Here is a 14,835-nt window from a genome sequence, read left to right as displayed (position 1 = left end):
AAACCTTTTTTGCCCAAATGCAAAGATTAAAACTGAGTGAGATCTGTATTACCAGTAAGCAATTATTGTCTATTTCTGATTTTTTCAATTCCTTAAAGCAAATTCACCCCCAGTAACTAACTGTATGCAATGTAATAGTTGTATGAACATACTACAGAGCACAATGCATTTTAATAATCATAAATCACATGAAAAGTGCAGTTTAAAACATTTAGTCCATACCTTTAATTAATTTATATACCTTTTCCATGTAGATATGAACACAACTATCCTTACCACAGCACAGCAGGACTGCACTGACAGTAACCAAGTTCAAATGGAAACCATAATCAAGTTTCCTTTTGTGCCATCTAAATATCTGTGCATTTAGATGCACACAAGTACGAGAAGTAGGAAAAAAGCGAAACAGGCAGATGAATCTTGGGTTTTTTCTATTCATGTATTTGAAGTGTACTCGAATGCGATAAGGATTTACTAGGAACTTGTTTTTTAACTGTATTTTTTCAAACTCTTTTTTAAAAAATCACATCTGAAATTTTTTCCATAGGTCTGTTTTCTTAAATCCACAAGGCTGAGCTCATGAACACTGGTACAAAGCTTAGATGGCTGGGAACCTGCCCTCACCACTGATCTGAATGAAGGGTAAGCAGCAATGATTTTAACCTTTTCTCAATTAGTTCACTCAAAAATACAAAATATGCACAGATTTGTTTATTTTATTACTTCATTCTTCAGACTCCCTAGCACTCTTAATAATGATAACCTACATCACTGCAAACTCACTTTTGCTAAAGAGTTCAACTTTTTTTTATTATATCACTCTGATACAGCCCTCAACTTTGCAGAAATGAGTGGGAGAGCCATTTTCCAAAAATATGAAGTGACACTGTTTGTGTCTTCAATAAATTAGCTGAAATAAATCAGAATTAGTGGTCTTGACACAAGGTATACAGTATGTGATTAAGAATTGGGCTGAGAAGAGAATTCTTTCAAATATCTGCCTTTGTAAAAGAAGCTACATATCACACAGTTTTCTTCTGTGTTGTAGAATTTGAGCTGGTGTTTAAATTCCACATGAAAAGAGGCAGACTTGAGAGCTGCTGACCTGAATGAGCAGCATTTACATATGACATACCAAAGCACAAGGAATGCCAATTACCACTTAGTGCAGCTGCAGTTACAGAGCTGGATTTCCTCACAGCATTCCCACCTTCCCCGGGTGCTGGCAGGTAATCACATCTGCCTAGAGCTATTTCTACTGCCAACACCTCCCATGTAACACAAATCACTGACCCAAAGCATATAAGGAAGTTCTTTTTAAAAAATGAAAGTTCCTGAAGTTTTGTTGAAAATGGAAAGCCAAGTGTCTTTTATGAAGGGGCACACTCACCCCTTCAGCTTAACTCCTCTGTGATTTTCCTCATTTTCAAAGCAAAAACATCCCAAAACCAAATAAATCAAAACCACAAAACCTTAACATTTCTTTCTAGGAGTCCATGAGTCTTCCCTTACAGAAGGGTTAGCAATGTTATCCACATGAAATTTGATAACTTAAAATTAAGGCATGGGAATAAAATTTTGAAAGTAGCAATTGAGTTAATTTTGGCTTTGTTTTATTTTTTACAAAAAGACGTTAATGTGTGATATCTACTGCAATTTTTTTTCCTGAAAAAGTTAACTGAAATAGTTTTCAATCTGGGATGCACTGCAGAGAGGAGGTTAAGGAAAAAAAAAAAGGAACTCTCAAATCAAGAATCAGAAAGAGGATATGCTTGAGAAATTGGTCTTGAGAATAGAAATTGGTAGTAAGATAGTGTCATGGCAATTTTCTTCAGTCTCTTTAAATTTAGCAACAATGCAGGACTTTTTAAAGTAATTTTATTTATACAGCAGCTACACTTCTTTTCCTTTTTACCAACTTTAATATCGCTAATCACCAGCAGCTGAGATGCTTGTATTAAACATGAATGAATCTACTTAACTTGAAGAAGGACTGAAATATTTATTACTGTTTATCTAATCAAAACGCACCTTGAGAAAAGATAAATATGATCAAAATTGTTATGTGAATACCACAGAATACTGAGATAAGCTCACAAGATGCTGAGCTTTACATCCTATTCTACTGCCTTCCTGAGACCAGGTCTCAGACAAAAACACAATGCACAACCTACTATGATGCTTAACCAGACTGGAAGCTCATTAGCAGGACTACAATAATCTTATCATTCATGTTTGTAAACTGCCCCTGTCAGGGCTCCTCCTCCTCCAGCTCTACTTCCAAATCACAGGGTTGGCAGCTACACAAGTTACTGCACACAACCCTTCTGAGTATGGCTACAGTCCAGTTGCCTGTACTTTCTGATCTTGAAGTTAAGAGTTCAGTTGTAAAGTCTGGGTGGACCACTAAGTCTGACAGCACAGCTATACAGTCTCCAGATGTATCATAGTACTTTCAGTATTATAGATAAGCTTAGACTTCTTTGAAACCTAGATTTCAGGAGAACAACTTCATTCTTTCTCTTCTCTCATATTCAAATAGCACAATTGATTAACAGCAGAAAGGGCAAGCTGCCAGTTCTATTTATCTTTCTCAGTACAATGTGGGGACCCATCAATACATACAAGTTTGATCTGACACAGTTACAGCCATAGCTGTCACAGTCACTTGTTCTTGCTGTCATGCTTACAGATAAACCAGTTGTGTAAACAGACTTCACACCTAGGGGGAGCAGAAGCCTCCACTATTGCTGAATAACTGAATTTTTTTTACACTTTTCTCATCTGGAGAGCTCTATATACCCAAATATGTGGTTAAACTTAGATACAATTTGCAGAAAACAAGGCTGCACCTTGCAACAGTATTTAATCAGGTTGTAAAATCTGACTGCCCATCAAAACCTTTTATTTATGGACAGCAGTGATAGTAGTAAACTGTTTAGGCCAGACAATAGCGATAATCAGAATCATCAAGCCTCTCTGAATTCAAACATGCAGAAACAGCCTGGTACAATTCCCTGCCTTGGGACTACTTGAAACCAACAAGTAATCTGCAAGTTTGAAAGTCATCACTTGAAGAGCACTTGCCAAATTATTCCACTAAACTGTATTTATTGCTTTTAGCATAACTCCATTCTCATCCCCAAAGGCAAGGTATTTGTCACTTATGAGTACCACATATTTATAGTACAATAAAAAATGCTGTTCATTCCCCACATTAGTTAGAATCTGCATCAGCAAGCCACAGCATCTGCTTCTCTGAGGGACTGCCCAGTCTCTAACATATGTCCAACAATCAATAACAACTAGGTTATATTTTTTAATCAACACACTAACTAATCATAGCCTAACCAATGGCAAATACTACAAGCAAGAGCCACCTAAAAATTAAACCAATGCAGTGACACAGGTAGGGAACACTTCACAGAATCATAGAATGGTTTGGGTTGGAAGGGGACCTTGAAGATCATCTAGGTCCAACTCCCCTCCTGTGGGAAGGAACACCTCCAACTAGATCAGGTTGCACAGACCCTTGAACATTCCTTTAAATGAGAGGATTAATTTTTTTTAATTTATAGCATTAATTTTTTAAAAGCAGTTTTGAAGAGAATTAAACAACATAATGGAAATATGAATGTACCAAAATAGGAAAAAAGTATTCAAATTACGATCAAAGTTTTGCAAATTTGCATTATTTTGCCAAAATGAATTTTGAAATGAAAATGCAAGTAAGGTAAATACACTGACTGTAATTCTTAACAACAGACAGTACTTGCTATACCTTGGTCAAGTCTGCTTGATAAATGATACTGTGCATGTTTTATCCCACCAAGCACATCCCTTCTCATCTGTGCTATTCTGCAGTTTGCAGAAAAGACAGAGGAAGAGGAAATCATAGTAAGTCCTGCTTCTTAGTATTCAACCATCCATATACTTTGAAATTTTTAAGCAGCTAAGTTTTGACAATTGTCTAACAGCAAATCAATCTACTTTTATCTATCTACTCCCAATTTTATAGGAAAGCCTCATGAATTCTCCTGTACTCCTGCATTGACAATCTTGTATAAACCTGTCACTTCTGTTTCCAAAAGATAACACCTTAGCACTGTAGCATCCATTCCCTCAAGCTGAAAAGACTTTCATAGTACCTCTGCACATTTTTGTACCAGCTTTTCAGTCTGACAATGAAAATGCATTATATTTCAAAAACCCTGTTATTGCACTGAACATGAATGAGTCTGATGATGGCAAATTTCGTTTGCATTTCTTGAAAATAACACATCAAGGTGAGACCCATTGCCTCAAAGTGACAGCCTGGAGGAGGATTCTGTATAGGTTTTTTTGGTGACTGAGAAATGAGTTCCATGCAGTCAAGAATGATTGTAACAGCAGCACACACAACTCACATCATAGTGAGTTTACTATACCTTTTACTGTAACTGTCTGTCCTTCTTTGCTTCCTTCCTCATATGAAGTGTAACTTTTAATGTGAAAATGTGCCACTCACATTACACATCCTTAAAAATAACCAGCTCTCTCTATGGCTGTTTCTCATGGGACTCTTGCAAGCAGATCCCTGAAGTCACAGACTGCATTCCTGAACTCTGGGGCTGAGATCTATTTACCCAGCTCCCTCCTCTCAGGATCCTGAATTCAACCATCCTACAGTCACTGCAGGAAAGGCTGCCCCTGACCTTTGCATCTCACACATCTGTGCTTATGAAGTACTGCAGCACTGCCTCCCCTTGCCAGCTCCTTGATCACCTGGGTCAGGAGTTTGCCATCAATGCATACCAGAAGCCTCCTAGCTACTTGCACCTTACTGATTTGTCCCTCCAGCAGATTAAAAGTCTCTTCAGAGGTTAAAGTCTCTCATGAGGACCAAGGCCTGTGAATACACTGACCTCTCCAATTATGAGGGAGACTTCATCTTTTTCCTGATCAAGTGGCTTTTAGCAGACAGCCACAATAGCTGTTCCCACACTGGAACAGCTGCTAACCCTGATTCATACTCCCCAGGTGGTTCTCTCCCACGTAAAGGGCAACTTCCCCCCATGCTGTCCAGCTGGTTCTTCCTGAAGAGCCTGTAGTCATCCACCACAGCAGTCCTGTGTAGGTCTGTGAGCTGTCCTACCACCTACACATGATCCCAAACAGATCCTAGCCCTGCAACAGAGAGCAGACCTCTGACTGCTCCCATTTGTTCCCATACTGAGGGTAAATGTGCAGGCATTCTAGAGAGTCACTCAGTCGTGACGGTCACCCAGAAAAATCTATGAAACCTTCCCCTGCAAAGCCTACAGAAATGCAACTCAACCAAAATGGTGAACAAGAAGTACAATTTGACAGATCTGAATTCCAGATAAGGCTTGTTAATAGAAAGCCAGATGATGCAAGATCAACTAGAAGCACTAGAAAGCATGTGACCTGCAAAACCTATGTAAATGTTACACAGTTCTGCTCTGGCTTCATAAACACACTGTTCTCCTGTATTAGGCTACAGGCACTGAGATGATGTGAGGGCAGTCAGGCAAACACTTGCCTTCTCACACCAGCCTTAAACCAAGACTGTCTTGCCATAGCGATCCCCAAAGCAAATCTGGGCTCAGGCACTCTACAAGTGTAATTGGACAGAGCAATCCATACCTAAGTCTGCTTGCTTATCAGAATCTTAATTGGCAAAATATGATGTGTTAAAAAAAAACCTGATAATAAACTTAATTTGTAACATATTGATTCCTAGTTTGCCCCTCCCTCAGGATTTCTTTAGAAAGCAAGCCCACTCCTCAGCTGCTCCAGTCAAGTGCTTACCACAGTCCTGAAACAGGTTTCAATGAGATGCAACACCTGCCTTTGATGACAGTCACACCGTGTTGTGTGCAGGTAAAACATGTTCATCTTTCCACCATATTCAAACAACTGACGTCAATTAGTAGATCAATCTAGCTTCTTCAATTTAAGTTAAAAATGCAAGAAATCTTAAAAAAACTATAGAAAAGGGCATAAAATCTATTACTTCTAAGAAACTGAAGAAACTAATCTGAAACATTCCAATTCCTGTCTACACACATTCCTGTCTACTTCCTCTCCTTTAAAAGGTGAAACATATTCTGGTAGTGCACTTCTCCATATTGTATCAGCCTAAACTAGCTTTTGGGAAGTAAAATAACAATTATTTAAAAAAATAAAAACATTATGGCCTTAAAAAGAGTAAAATAAATTGACCAGTTATAGAGTGCTCAATGTCAAATTCAGATCACTTAACAGAGGTTCGAGTATGCCCAGTGAAGCATCAGTTCAGTGGAGACACATTTATCTTTGTGTTTAAATGGCTACCAGAGACAAATAACTTATTTTAAAAACTTACTAAAAATTATGTACATTAATATCAGTTTTGCATTTCAATCTTTAATAGTTTCCAAGTTGCTGATTTAAGAACAGTGCACAATAAAACAAATTCTTTTTTCTGTTGGACAAAAGATACACCTATTAAAAAAAATAAAAGCTGAAGCCTGAAGTCAAATGGAACTAAAGAAAATGGCCACCAAAGCAAGGAAGCTGCTGCATGGATCCAGTGACGCAAGACAAAGACCAACTCTAAAAAGGAAAAGAACACTCACATTAATATTATTTTTAAAACCTAATAATTTTCTATACTATTAAGGAAAAAAATAAGATTGAGCATTCAGAAATTCTGACAAAGCAAGAATAAGCACTTGCTCTCAAGAGTCACATTACTAACACAAAACCCAAAGGGGGGATCTTGTGCTGTTAGGGGTGGAGCAGGGCATCTCAGACATTCCCCATGCCAGGGACAACTGGCAGCACAGACCCCAGCTCTCAGCCGAAGATGCAGTACAGAGAGAGACCTCGAGGACACACCCAGACTGCTCAGGGTGTAGTCCCTAGGCTGACCAGCAAGGGAAAGCTCTGGGTTTGACACTGCAGGCTATTTCCTGAGGCAGCAGCCAGCCAGCCCCTTCCAACCACAACCAGCCTTCCCTGGCTGCTCGAGCTGGGGCTGGGCAAGCGCTGCTATCACCTACCACAGAGAGCTGAGCTTCTGCCCTCAGACACAGCTGCCCCTTATTCCTTCTGCCCTCAGACACAGCAGCTCCTCTGCCCCTTATTTCTCCTGCCCTCGGACACAGCTGCCCTCTGCCCCTTATTCCTTCTGCCCTCGGACACAGCTGCCCCTCTGCTCCTTATTCCTTCTGCCCTCGGACACAGCTGCCCCTCTGCTCCTTATTCCTTCTGCCCTCGGACACAGCTGCCCCTCTGCCCCTTACTCCTTCTGCCCTCGGACACAGCTGCCCTCTGCCCCTTATTCCGTAGGCTGGGATGGGCTGTGAACAAGTGTGGGAAGCGGCATTTAGCCGGCTCAAGCAGCTGTCGTCGGCTTCCTCCCAGAAAAAACAACAGACTGGAGAGAAGCCGATCAAACACCACCATTGGACTGCTCTGGCTTAAATGAAGTCAGGAATTCAGTGCTTGGTTCCATCTTGCTCAAGCAAAGCAGAGAGAGCAACAAACAAGCCAGTGTGACAGCTTTCTTTCTGACATCCAGCAGTGAAAGCAACAAGAACATGTTAATCCATCAAAAACGGCCCTGAGATTCACCACATGGTGAACTACTCAGGAACGGATTTTTAAGCTCACCTTAGAGATCACTAGGTTGTCAGACAGAGCCAGTCTGTGGCTCTATTTTCATCAGTAAATTAAATGAAAATTAAAAACCAGCCAAGCAGCATGCAAGCTGCAAAGTAACAAATGTTGAGGTAGCGACTTTAGACTTAATATCAGATTTGTCATCTCTAATGACAAGTATGCACTCATTACTTTTCCAAACCTTTAAAAGTACAAAGTTGACTCAATCTAGTACTACAACAATACTGATAAAAAATAACCTAATAGAGCAACAGCCTTAAAGGAGCAACAAAAGTAAACTTTAGAAGGAACTTTAAAGTGACATAGAAACATACTTTGCCATCTCACAGAACATTTAAACTTGCACAGAGTGAGAAAATGCAACTGTGACACTGAAAATATTATTTAGCATTTTAAATGTCATTAATGCAGCTCCACATGCCAACCATTACACATTCATCTCTCCACTTTTTGGAAAGATCATTATAAACTGGGTAGAGCCCTTTCTTGTTAATAGCATGCTTATATAAACCGAAGTAAAACAGATCTCTCATCTATAATGCTGATCCTCAGCAAAGTGAAAGCACCAGCACCTTTCTGAGGCTGGGAAGTCCAGGACAAGCATCTTGAGCCTGAGGGTGTCTGCCACCATCACAGACTCACCAAGAGACTGCTGCCAACAAAGTCCTGCCCTTCCCCACGACCACGACCCTCGCAGGCACAGCTGCCAAGCTCCTACTGCCCCAGCCAGCTCTGGGACATGACATTACTAAGCACTAATATAATGAGGCAGCAGGCCGAGCCAGATTTCAGAAGCTGCCCATACTTCTATGTCAGATGGGTATGACTGTGCAATTGCACATCCAAATATAAATTTAATCCAAGATGGCAGACAGCAACACTCTTCTGAGTTGCCAGTGGAGCAATAACTGAATAAAAGTGCAATATCCAATTAAATAATTTATTATTATTGTTATTGGCTTTGCTTACATTTCTTCTGTCCTAGGGCAACCTTTCTACAAAAACTTAATCTGAGCATAAGCTAATAAACATGAACAGAGACAGCCTAAACTGAAAAACTGTAAATATAAGAAAACCTACTTGCTTCACATGTTTTGAAGCAGAAAGAGAAGTATTTTATTTTGTGGTGATTTAAAAAAAATAAAAACATGGCATAAAATGACCCATATAAATGCAGAAAATTGTTCTTCAGTTTCAAAAACTTCTGCATTCAAGGACAGTGGATAACAGTGTGAGATATGAGTGTTCACAAGGCAAGGATAACTGGAGTTTTAGACATAACTTATGTCCTGTGATAGTCTGAAATTAATCTCAAGCATTCAGAAGAATAATTTCACATGATGGAAAAAATGCTTTGACAAGCTCTAGCTTTTGAAAGAACTTTCAAGAAAAGGTTAAGTAAAACATGAGATTTCACCTATGATTTAGCAGTTCCCTCCACTCTCAGTACCTCCTGAAATACAAGCCATTTCCAACAAAGTCAGGAGCGGGACAAATTTTATGAAAAAAATCACAAGTTTTTTCAGGATTCTGCTGTTATCTGTAGAGACTTTTCTCCTACCCCTGCAATTAAAGTGCTAGAGCTTACACAACATAGCAAGCATAGCTGGTCTTGGTAAATTAGCACACAGCCAAATCAATTGACAGATGTACTGCAGATGATGTGCAGTCTCAATTGCAGTCAAATGCACAGCTTACTCAAAATCAAGGCAAGCTCTTCCCTTCTGGAGAGGTAACATACCATTGTCCTGAGAGCTGGAATGCCTGATAAGGCATTATTTGATAAACACTTGACACTACGTTTCAAATTTCAAAGGCATTAATAGTCAGCAAAGAATGCCAAGTGAATCAAAGAAAGCTCTTGGGATTTTAATGCCAAGTTATGTCCAAATTTAGAGTCTTGATGAAGTCACTAGGCTCAGGAACAGGGTCTGATTACTGTAAAATCTACGAAAGACAGAACACAGGTATTCTGTGAAAATTACTTCAGTTCTCCAACTGTTCCAGAAGGGATAAAGAACAAAGGCTAGTTTGTGCATACTCCTATTTAAGCACTCAGTTACCTCTAGAGAAGTAGATCATGAAGACTTAATGACTCTGTTGTACAGTTTTTCAGAACAGGTATTTTTTAAAGTAGTATGGTTAAAGCAGCTTGCAAAATGTAGTAATGACAGGCCTACAAAAATGCCCAGATTGCAAGCTGTAACTTCATGAATTCCAAGCTGATATCCATGTTATGATGGACAACATCATCGATGAAAATGATGCTATCGCTCCAGAGAGCAAGAACGTTTCCATTAACTGAACCGGCACAGGATAAAGTTGAAAATACCCTGTCATCAAATTCATACCTAGTTTTCTTCACCGCACCGAACATTTCCCTAGCAAGATAAGCTGATCTTAACACCCACCTCAGCCATCTGTTAGCAAAAAGAAAAACAACCACGGGCTCCTGGCAGAGATGCCCGCACGCCGCGCCGCACCCAGCCCAGCCCGCAGGGCCCCGGCGAGCGGGCTCGGAGCGCGGCCGCCGCAGGGAGGGGCCGCCGGGGCCGCTGCGGGAGGGGAGCGGAGCGGAGCGGCGGGAGACAAAGCGCGGGGAGCCCGCTCTGCCGCCGCCCGGCCCCGCCGCCTCCCGTCCCTGCCCGCTGCCCCCCCGCCGCCTCAGCCCCGCCGCCCCCAACACTGCCGGCCGCGGGGACTCCGCCAACGGGCAAGGCGGCGCCCGGGCCCCGCTCCCACCGCCGCCACTGCCTGAGAACGCCCCGGCCGCAGCACAAAGGACCCGCCTGGCCCCAGGCGCCCGCCGGCTGCCCCGGCCCCGCTGCTGCCGCTCACCTTCCATCTCCTCCATGGCGCGCCCCGACCGCCGGCTCGGGCTGGGCTCGGTTTCCGACCGCCGCTGCTGTGGCAACGCCGCCACCGCCCGGCCCGCCAACAACCGCCGCTCCCATTGGCCGAGCGGGCAGGCGGGCGGCGGCCACGGCCCCGCGGGCGGGCGGCCTCTGCCTCGGCACCGGCACCGCCCCGGCCCCTGAGGGGATCGCGAACCCCGCTCCGCTCCGCAGCCCCGCTGCACTCCTCCCGCCCGCTGAGGGGATCGCGAACCCCGCTCCGCAGCCCCGCTGCACCCCTCCCGCCCGCTGAGGGGATCGCGAACCCCGCTCCGCAGCCCCGCTGCACCCCTCCCGCCCGCTGAGGGGATCGCGAACCCCGCTCCGCTCCGCAGCCCCCGCTGCACCCCGCCCACTGCCCGGTACGGGGGTCGCCAGCCCCGCTCCGCCTCGCCGGGCCCGGGAGATGTCCCCCGCCCTGGGAGATGTCACCCGCCCTTAGGCTGCGCCCTGTTGGGCTCCCAAGGGAGCAAGGCACCGGGTCTGGGCATCTCCCTGCAAAAACCAGGCGTATTCTGACTCAGGTGCGATCTGACGGGTCCTGAAGCCCATTCGTTGAGGTTATGCTGTGATCAGCGATCTCCTTCCATGAAATACAGGATCACAGAATCGTTAGGGTGGAAGAGACCTCTGGGGATCGTCCTGTCCAAACCCCTGCAAAGACAGGATCACCCAGAGCAGGTGATACAGGGACGAGTCCAGGTGGATTTTTAATATCTCCAGGGAGGGAGACTCCATGACCCTCCCTGAACACGAAGACCAAAGCGAAGCACACAAGGAGAAATAATCGTGTAGTCGGCAAAGCATCCAGCGTCTTTGGATGGATACAGACAGCAGCTCGGATGATGTCAGGGTCCCTCCACCCTCAGCACCCAGTAGCTGCACAGATGGGTGCTGATGTGTGGCCTTACTGAGTGTCCCCTTGCTAATGAGAAAACTAGGGCAACTACAGGAAAAACAGAGAAAAAAATGTTTTCAGGTTCATGTCCTGAAAACAGACAATGTGTTCCTGCACCCTTTTCCCCCCTTATTTTCTTAACTGAAAGAGATGCTAATTAAAGATTAGTTATCTTGATGGAATCTCCTGCTACAGGATAAGATTTGAGTATGGATATTTTTGGAAAATAGTGCTGCTAAATTGCCGTCAGCTAATGAATATAAATAATGCTTGATACATATGGAAATTTTTTCTGATTCTTTTACAAAAGGTCTCCACATTTTTAGCAACCAAAGCATTTCAATCTTTCTTTCTTCAAGCCATTATTTTAGAATTGCTTCTTAAGAACTTTTATTTGTCTTTCTTGTGGCAATATGCCATGAGCAACTAATGAAGTTTTTCTGAAGTACAATAAATCTTATAGAAATTACTGCTGTCTTTACAGGCACATGCAAATAATTTCTCTTCTTATGCTAGACAAGTTGTTTGATACAGATTCATTTTTCCATAGAATCACAGTTACTGTCCTTATCACAGCACATCTGTGAATGCAACACAAAGAAACAAATACATTAAAACTACATTAAATTGGAGATTATGGTCATGTTGTTGTTTCTGCATCCCCTTAGCACAGAACAAATAGATCCAGATGCTGCATGCCAAACAGCCAGCATGTAAATCATGACTAATATATGATTAAAATCATCATTTGAGACCAAAAGCATGGGTACATATGGTAGTTCCAGCTGCAATTTTTTCTAGTTAATTTAGTAAAAGTACATTTCAAATTTGCCTTTGGTCTCTAGAGTTTACACTTATAAAATTACAGGCCATGCCAGAAGTAACTAGTTTGCCACCAAGTTGCAAAGTTCTAAACTTTGCAAATGATCCTTTAAATCTTTGACACAGAACTTAAACAAGCCTATAGCTAGCAAGCATTTCCTGATAAACTTACAATTTGGACAGTGTACCAGAAGTGCACTTCCTTTTATAATATTTCCATATGTGGATTGCAAATCCAAAACCAGAGGAGATGTTCTCAGTTTAGTGAAGGGTTTCCTATTAGAGGTGCATTTTGTTTGGTTTTCTTTATCATTTCTCTTTGAAATTTTGGGTTATTTTTGTTAAAAGCAGGGGCATATATATAACAGGGGCATAATAACTTCAGGCCACCTACCTCCAAGTGTCTACAGTGTGCTGTTCACATCTGAGGTAACTGTCAACTTCCCCAGCACAGTCTGTAGAGATTTGTCCCTGTTGTTGATATGGTCTATGGGATCTGCCAGGCCAAATTATCATCTGTTCCAGGATAAGAGACAAGTGAATCACCAATACCTGCCTCAGAGCAGGATTCTGCTGAAAAACTAAAAGATTCTTTTGGCTCTTGTGGCTGGTGTCCAAACATGAGTTGTGCAACTGTAGCTGTGGACAGCACACTTTAAAGGACTCCTGATGCTGAACAGGAGCTGTCTTTTAACTGTGGTGTCGTGTGGGGAGCAGGGGACAAGTCCTCTGTGATCACAGCCACTGTGCTACATGAATGCCTTCACAAATTTACCTTCATACTGACTGAAAAAAACCCAAGCCCGTGTTTTCCTTCTGTAGACCTACTGTGCCAAACTCAAGTCTTTGATGCAATGACATTCTTATAACATTTAGGATTTTTTTCTCAAACCATATGCTAAATTTATTAATTGCTAGTTAGCATCATGTATACTTGTGCCAAGATTTATTTCTGGCTTATGAATTTTATTGTTTATCTCTTTGATGCATTTATAGGGAACTAGCATCCGTTCTGTTTCAGTATTTGGCTTGTCAGCCTAAACAAAATAGAGCTCTTCTGCACTGACTTCAGAATCTATGCTTCCCATTTCCATAGCCACCATGGTACCCTGTATTGGACCTATTCCTTGTTAGTTCATATTTCATGTCTGATCAGAATCTTAAACTGTCCCGGGAAGGTGATCTTATTGCATCACTGGACCTCTTTGCCTCTGCTGGGAATGTTTCTATGAATACATCTTAGGTTACATTTGCTATGCTATGGTAAGCCTGTAGGCACCAGTATATATTTAGCTCCTCTTCCATATCAGTTGTTTTGTGGAGTCAGCAATGATGATAGAAATTTTTGCCTCTAAAAAGTAATGCAGTCTGAACAGCTTCCATCCTGAGTGTTCAAAGTCCTGAGTGTCTCTGAGAAGAATCAGGAAAACACAGCCCTAAATCCAAAAGCTATATATTCCTTACCTGAACTTTTTTCAAAGAATTGAAATATAAATGCTAGCACAGCCATGCTCACCTGTGCCCAAACTCCAGAAGTAGTTCCAAAGAAGAGAGATAAAAGTCAATCTGAGGTTTGCTCAAATATTAAGCAGGTGACACAGTTTCAAAAAATACTCAGGTCTCCTTCTGCTGGCCAGTAAAGGGACAGTTTTTCATTTTTTGTTGGTTAAAAAAGGAGCCTGCCCACAGGGATAAGTTGCAAGAGATAAATGATGAGTTTGTGATATATTAGAAAAACCCATTTTCCCTATGGTATGTGGGCATAGATAAAAGTTACAGGTTAGTCTAGATCATTGGTTGCATAAGTCAGTCATTTTCAAGTGCTTAGAGACATGGAGTCATGGCCTAAGATTTGAAAGTGTCCTGAATTTCAAAACTTAGGGAAGCAGTGACACCAAATCTTTCTGCCCAAATCTGTCAAGGCCTCTTGCAGAAGGACTGGAGGACGGTCCCCACAGGTCCCAGGTGTACTGCTGAGATGTAATCAGTGATATGTTGACCGATGTTGATAGTATTAGACATGCTACTCTTCAAAACAGAGCAGCCATTGATTTTCTTTTACTGGCACAAGGACATGGTTGTGAGGAATTTGAAGGATTGTGTTGTATGAATTTGTCTGATCATTCTGAATCCATTCACAAAAGCATTCAAAAATTGAAGGATCTGACAGCCCAAATTAAAGAAGATGGAGGTTCCTGGTTGGATGATTTTTTTCAAAATTGGAGTTTTGCACCTTGGCTAAGGCAACTTTGCAAGATAGGTCTTTACGTATTAGGTGTTCTAATACTGATATTGATAGTGGTACCTTGTATACTCTGTTGTGTTCGGCGAATGATGAACAAAACAGTCCGAGAAGTTTTTGTCATTCAAGCAGGAGAATTAGGAAGTAGAAGCACGGAGAGTGTACGAAATCTCACGAAAGCAGTAGATGAGGGTATTGACATGAACGAAGGTTTTGAATTAAGGCCTTGGAATCGATCAGAGTTTTTCAAACGATGACTTGTGACTGTTGCCAAACGTGAATCATATCTCTTTCAGGAATTGGGTCTTCAC

The 14,835-nt window shown here is 42.1% G+C and overlaps 1 protein-coding gene across 1 annotated transcript in view; it reads right to left on the bottom strand.

Moving 5' to 3' along the window:
- ZC2HC1A (zinc finger C2HC-type containing 1A) overlaps positions 1–13,792 on the bottom strand; it is a 38,366-nt gene extending 24,574 nt beyond the window's left edge. Inside the window, exons 1-2 of the mRNA XM_058806690.1 lie at positions 13,747–13,792; positions 10,507–10,980 (exon numbers count right to left, since the gene is read on the bottom strand). Coding sequence (XP_058662673.1) covers positions 10,507–10,980; positions 13,747–13,792 — 520 coding nt within the window. The remainder of the gene's footprint in view (positions 1–10,506; positions 10,981–13,746) is intronic.
- Between the last annotated feature and the right edge of the window lie 1,043 nt (positions 13,793–14,835).

The sequence above is a fragment of the Ammospiza caudacuta genome, chromosome 1 (genome assembly GCF_027887145.1).
Source record: "Ammospiza caudacuta isolate bAmmCau1 chromosome 1, bAmmCau1.pri, whole genome shotgun sequence".
Taxonomy (NCBI): Eukaryota; Metazoa; Chordata; class Aves; order Passeriformes; family Passerellidae; genus Ammospiza; species Ammospiza caudacuta.
The sequence above is the reverse complement of the archived record's forward strand: the minus strand, read 5'-3'. Positions and strand labels throughout refer to the sequence as shown.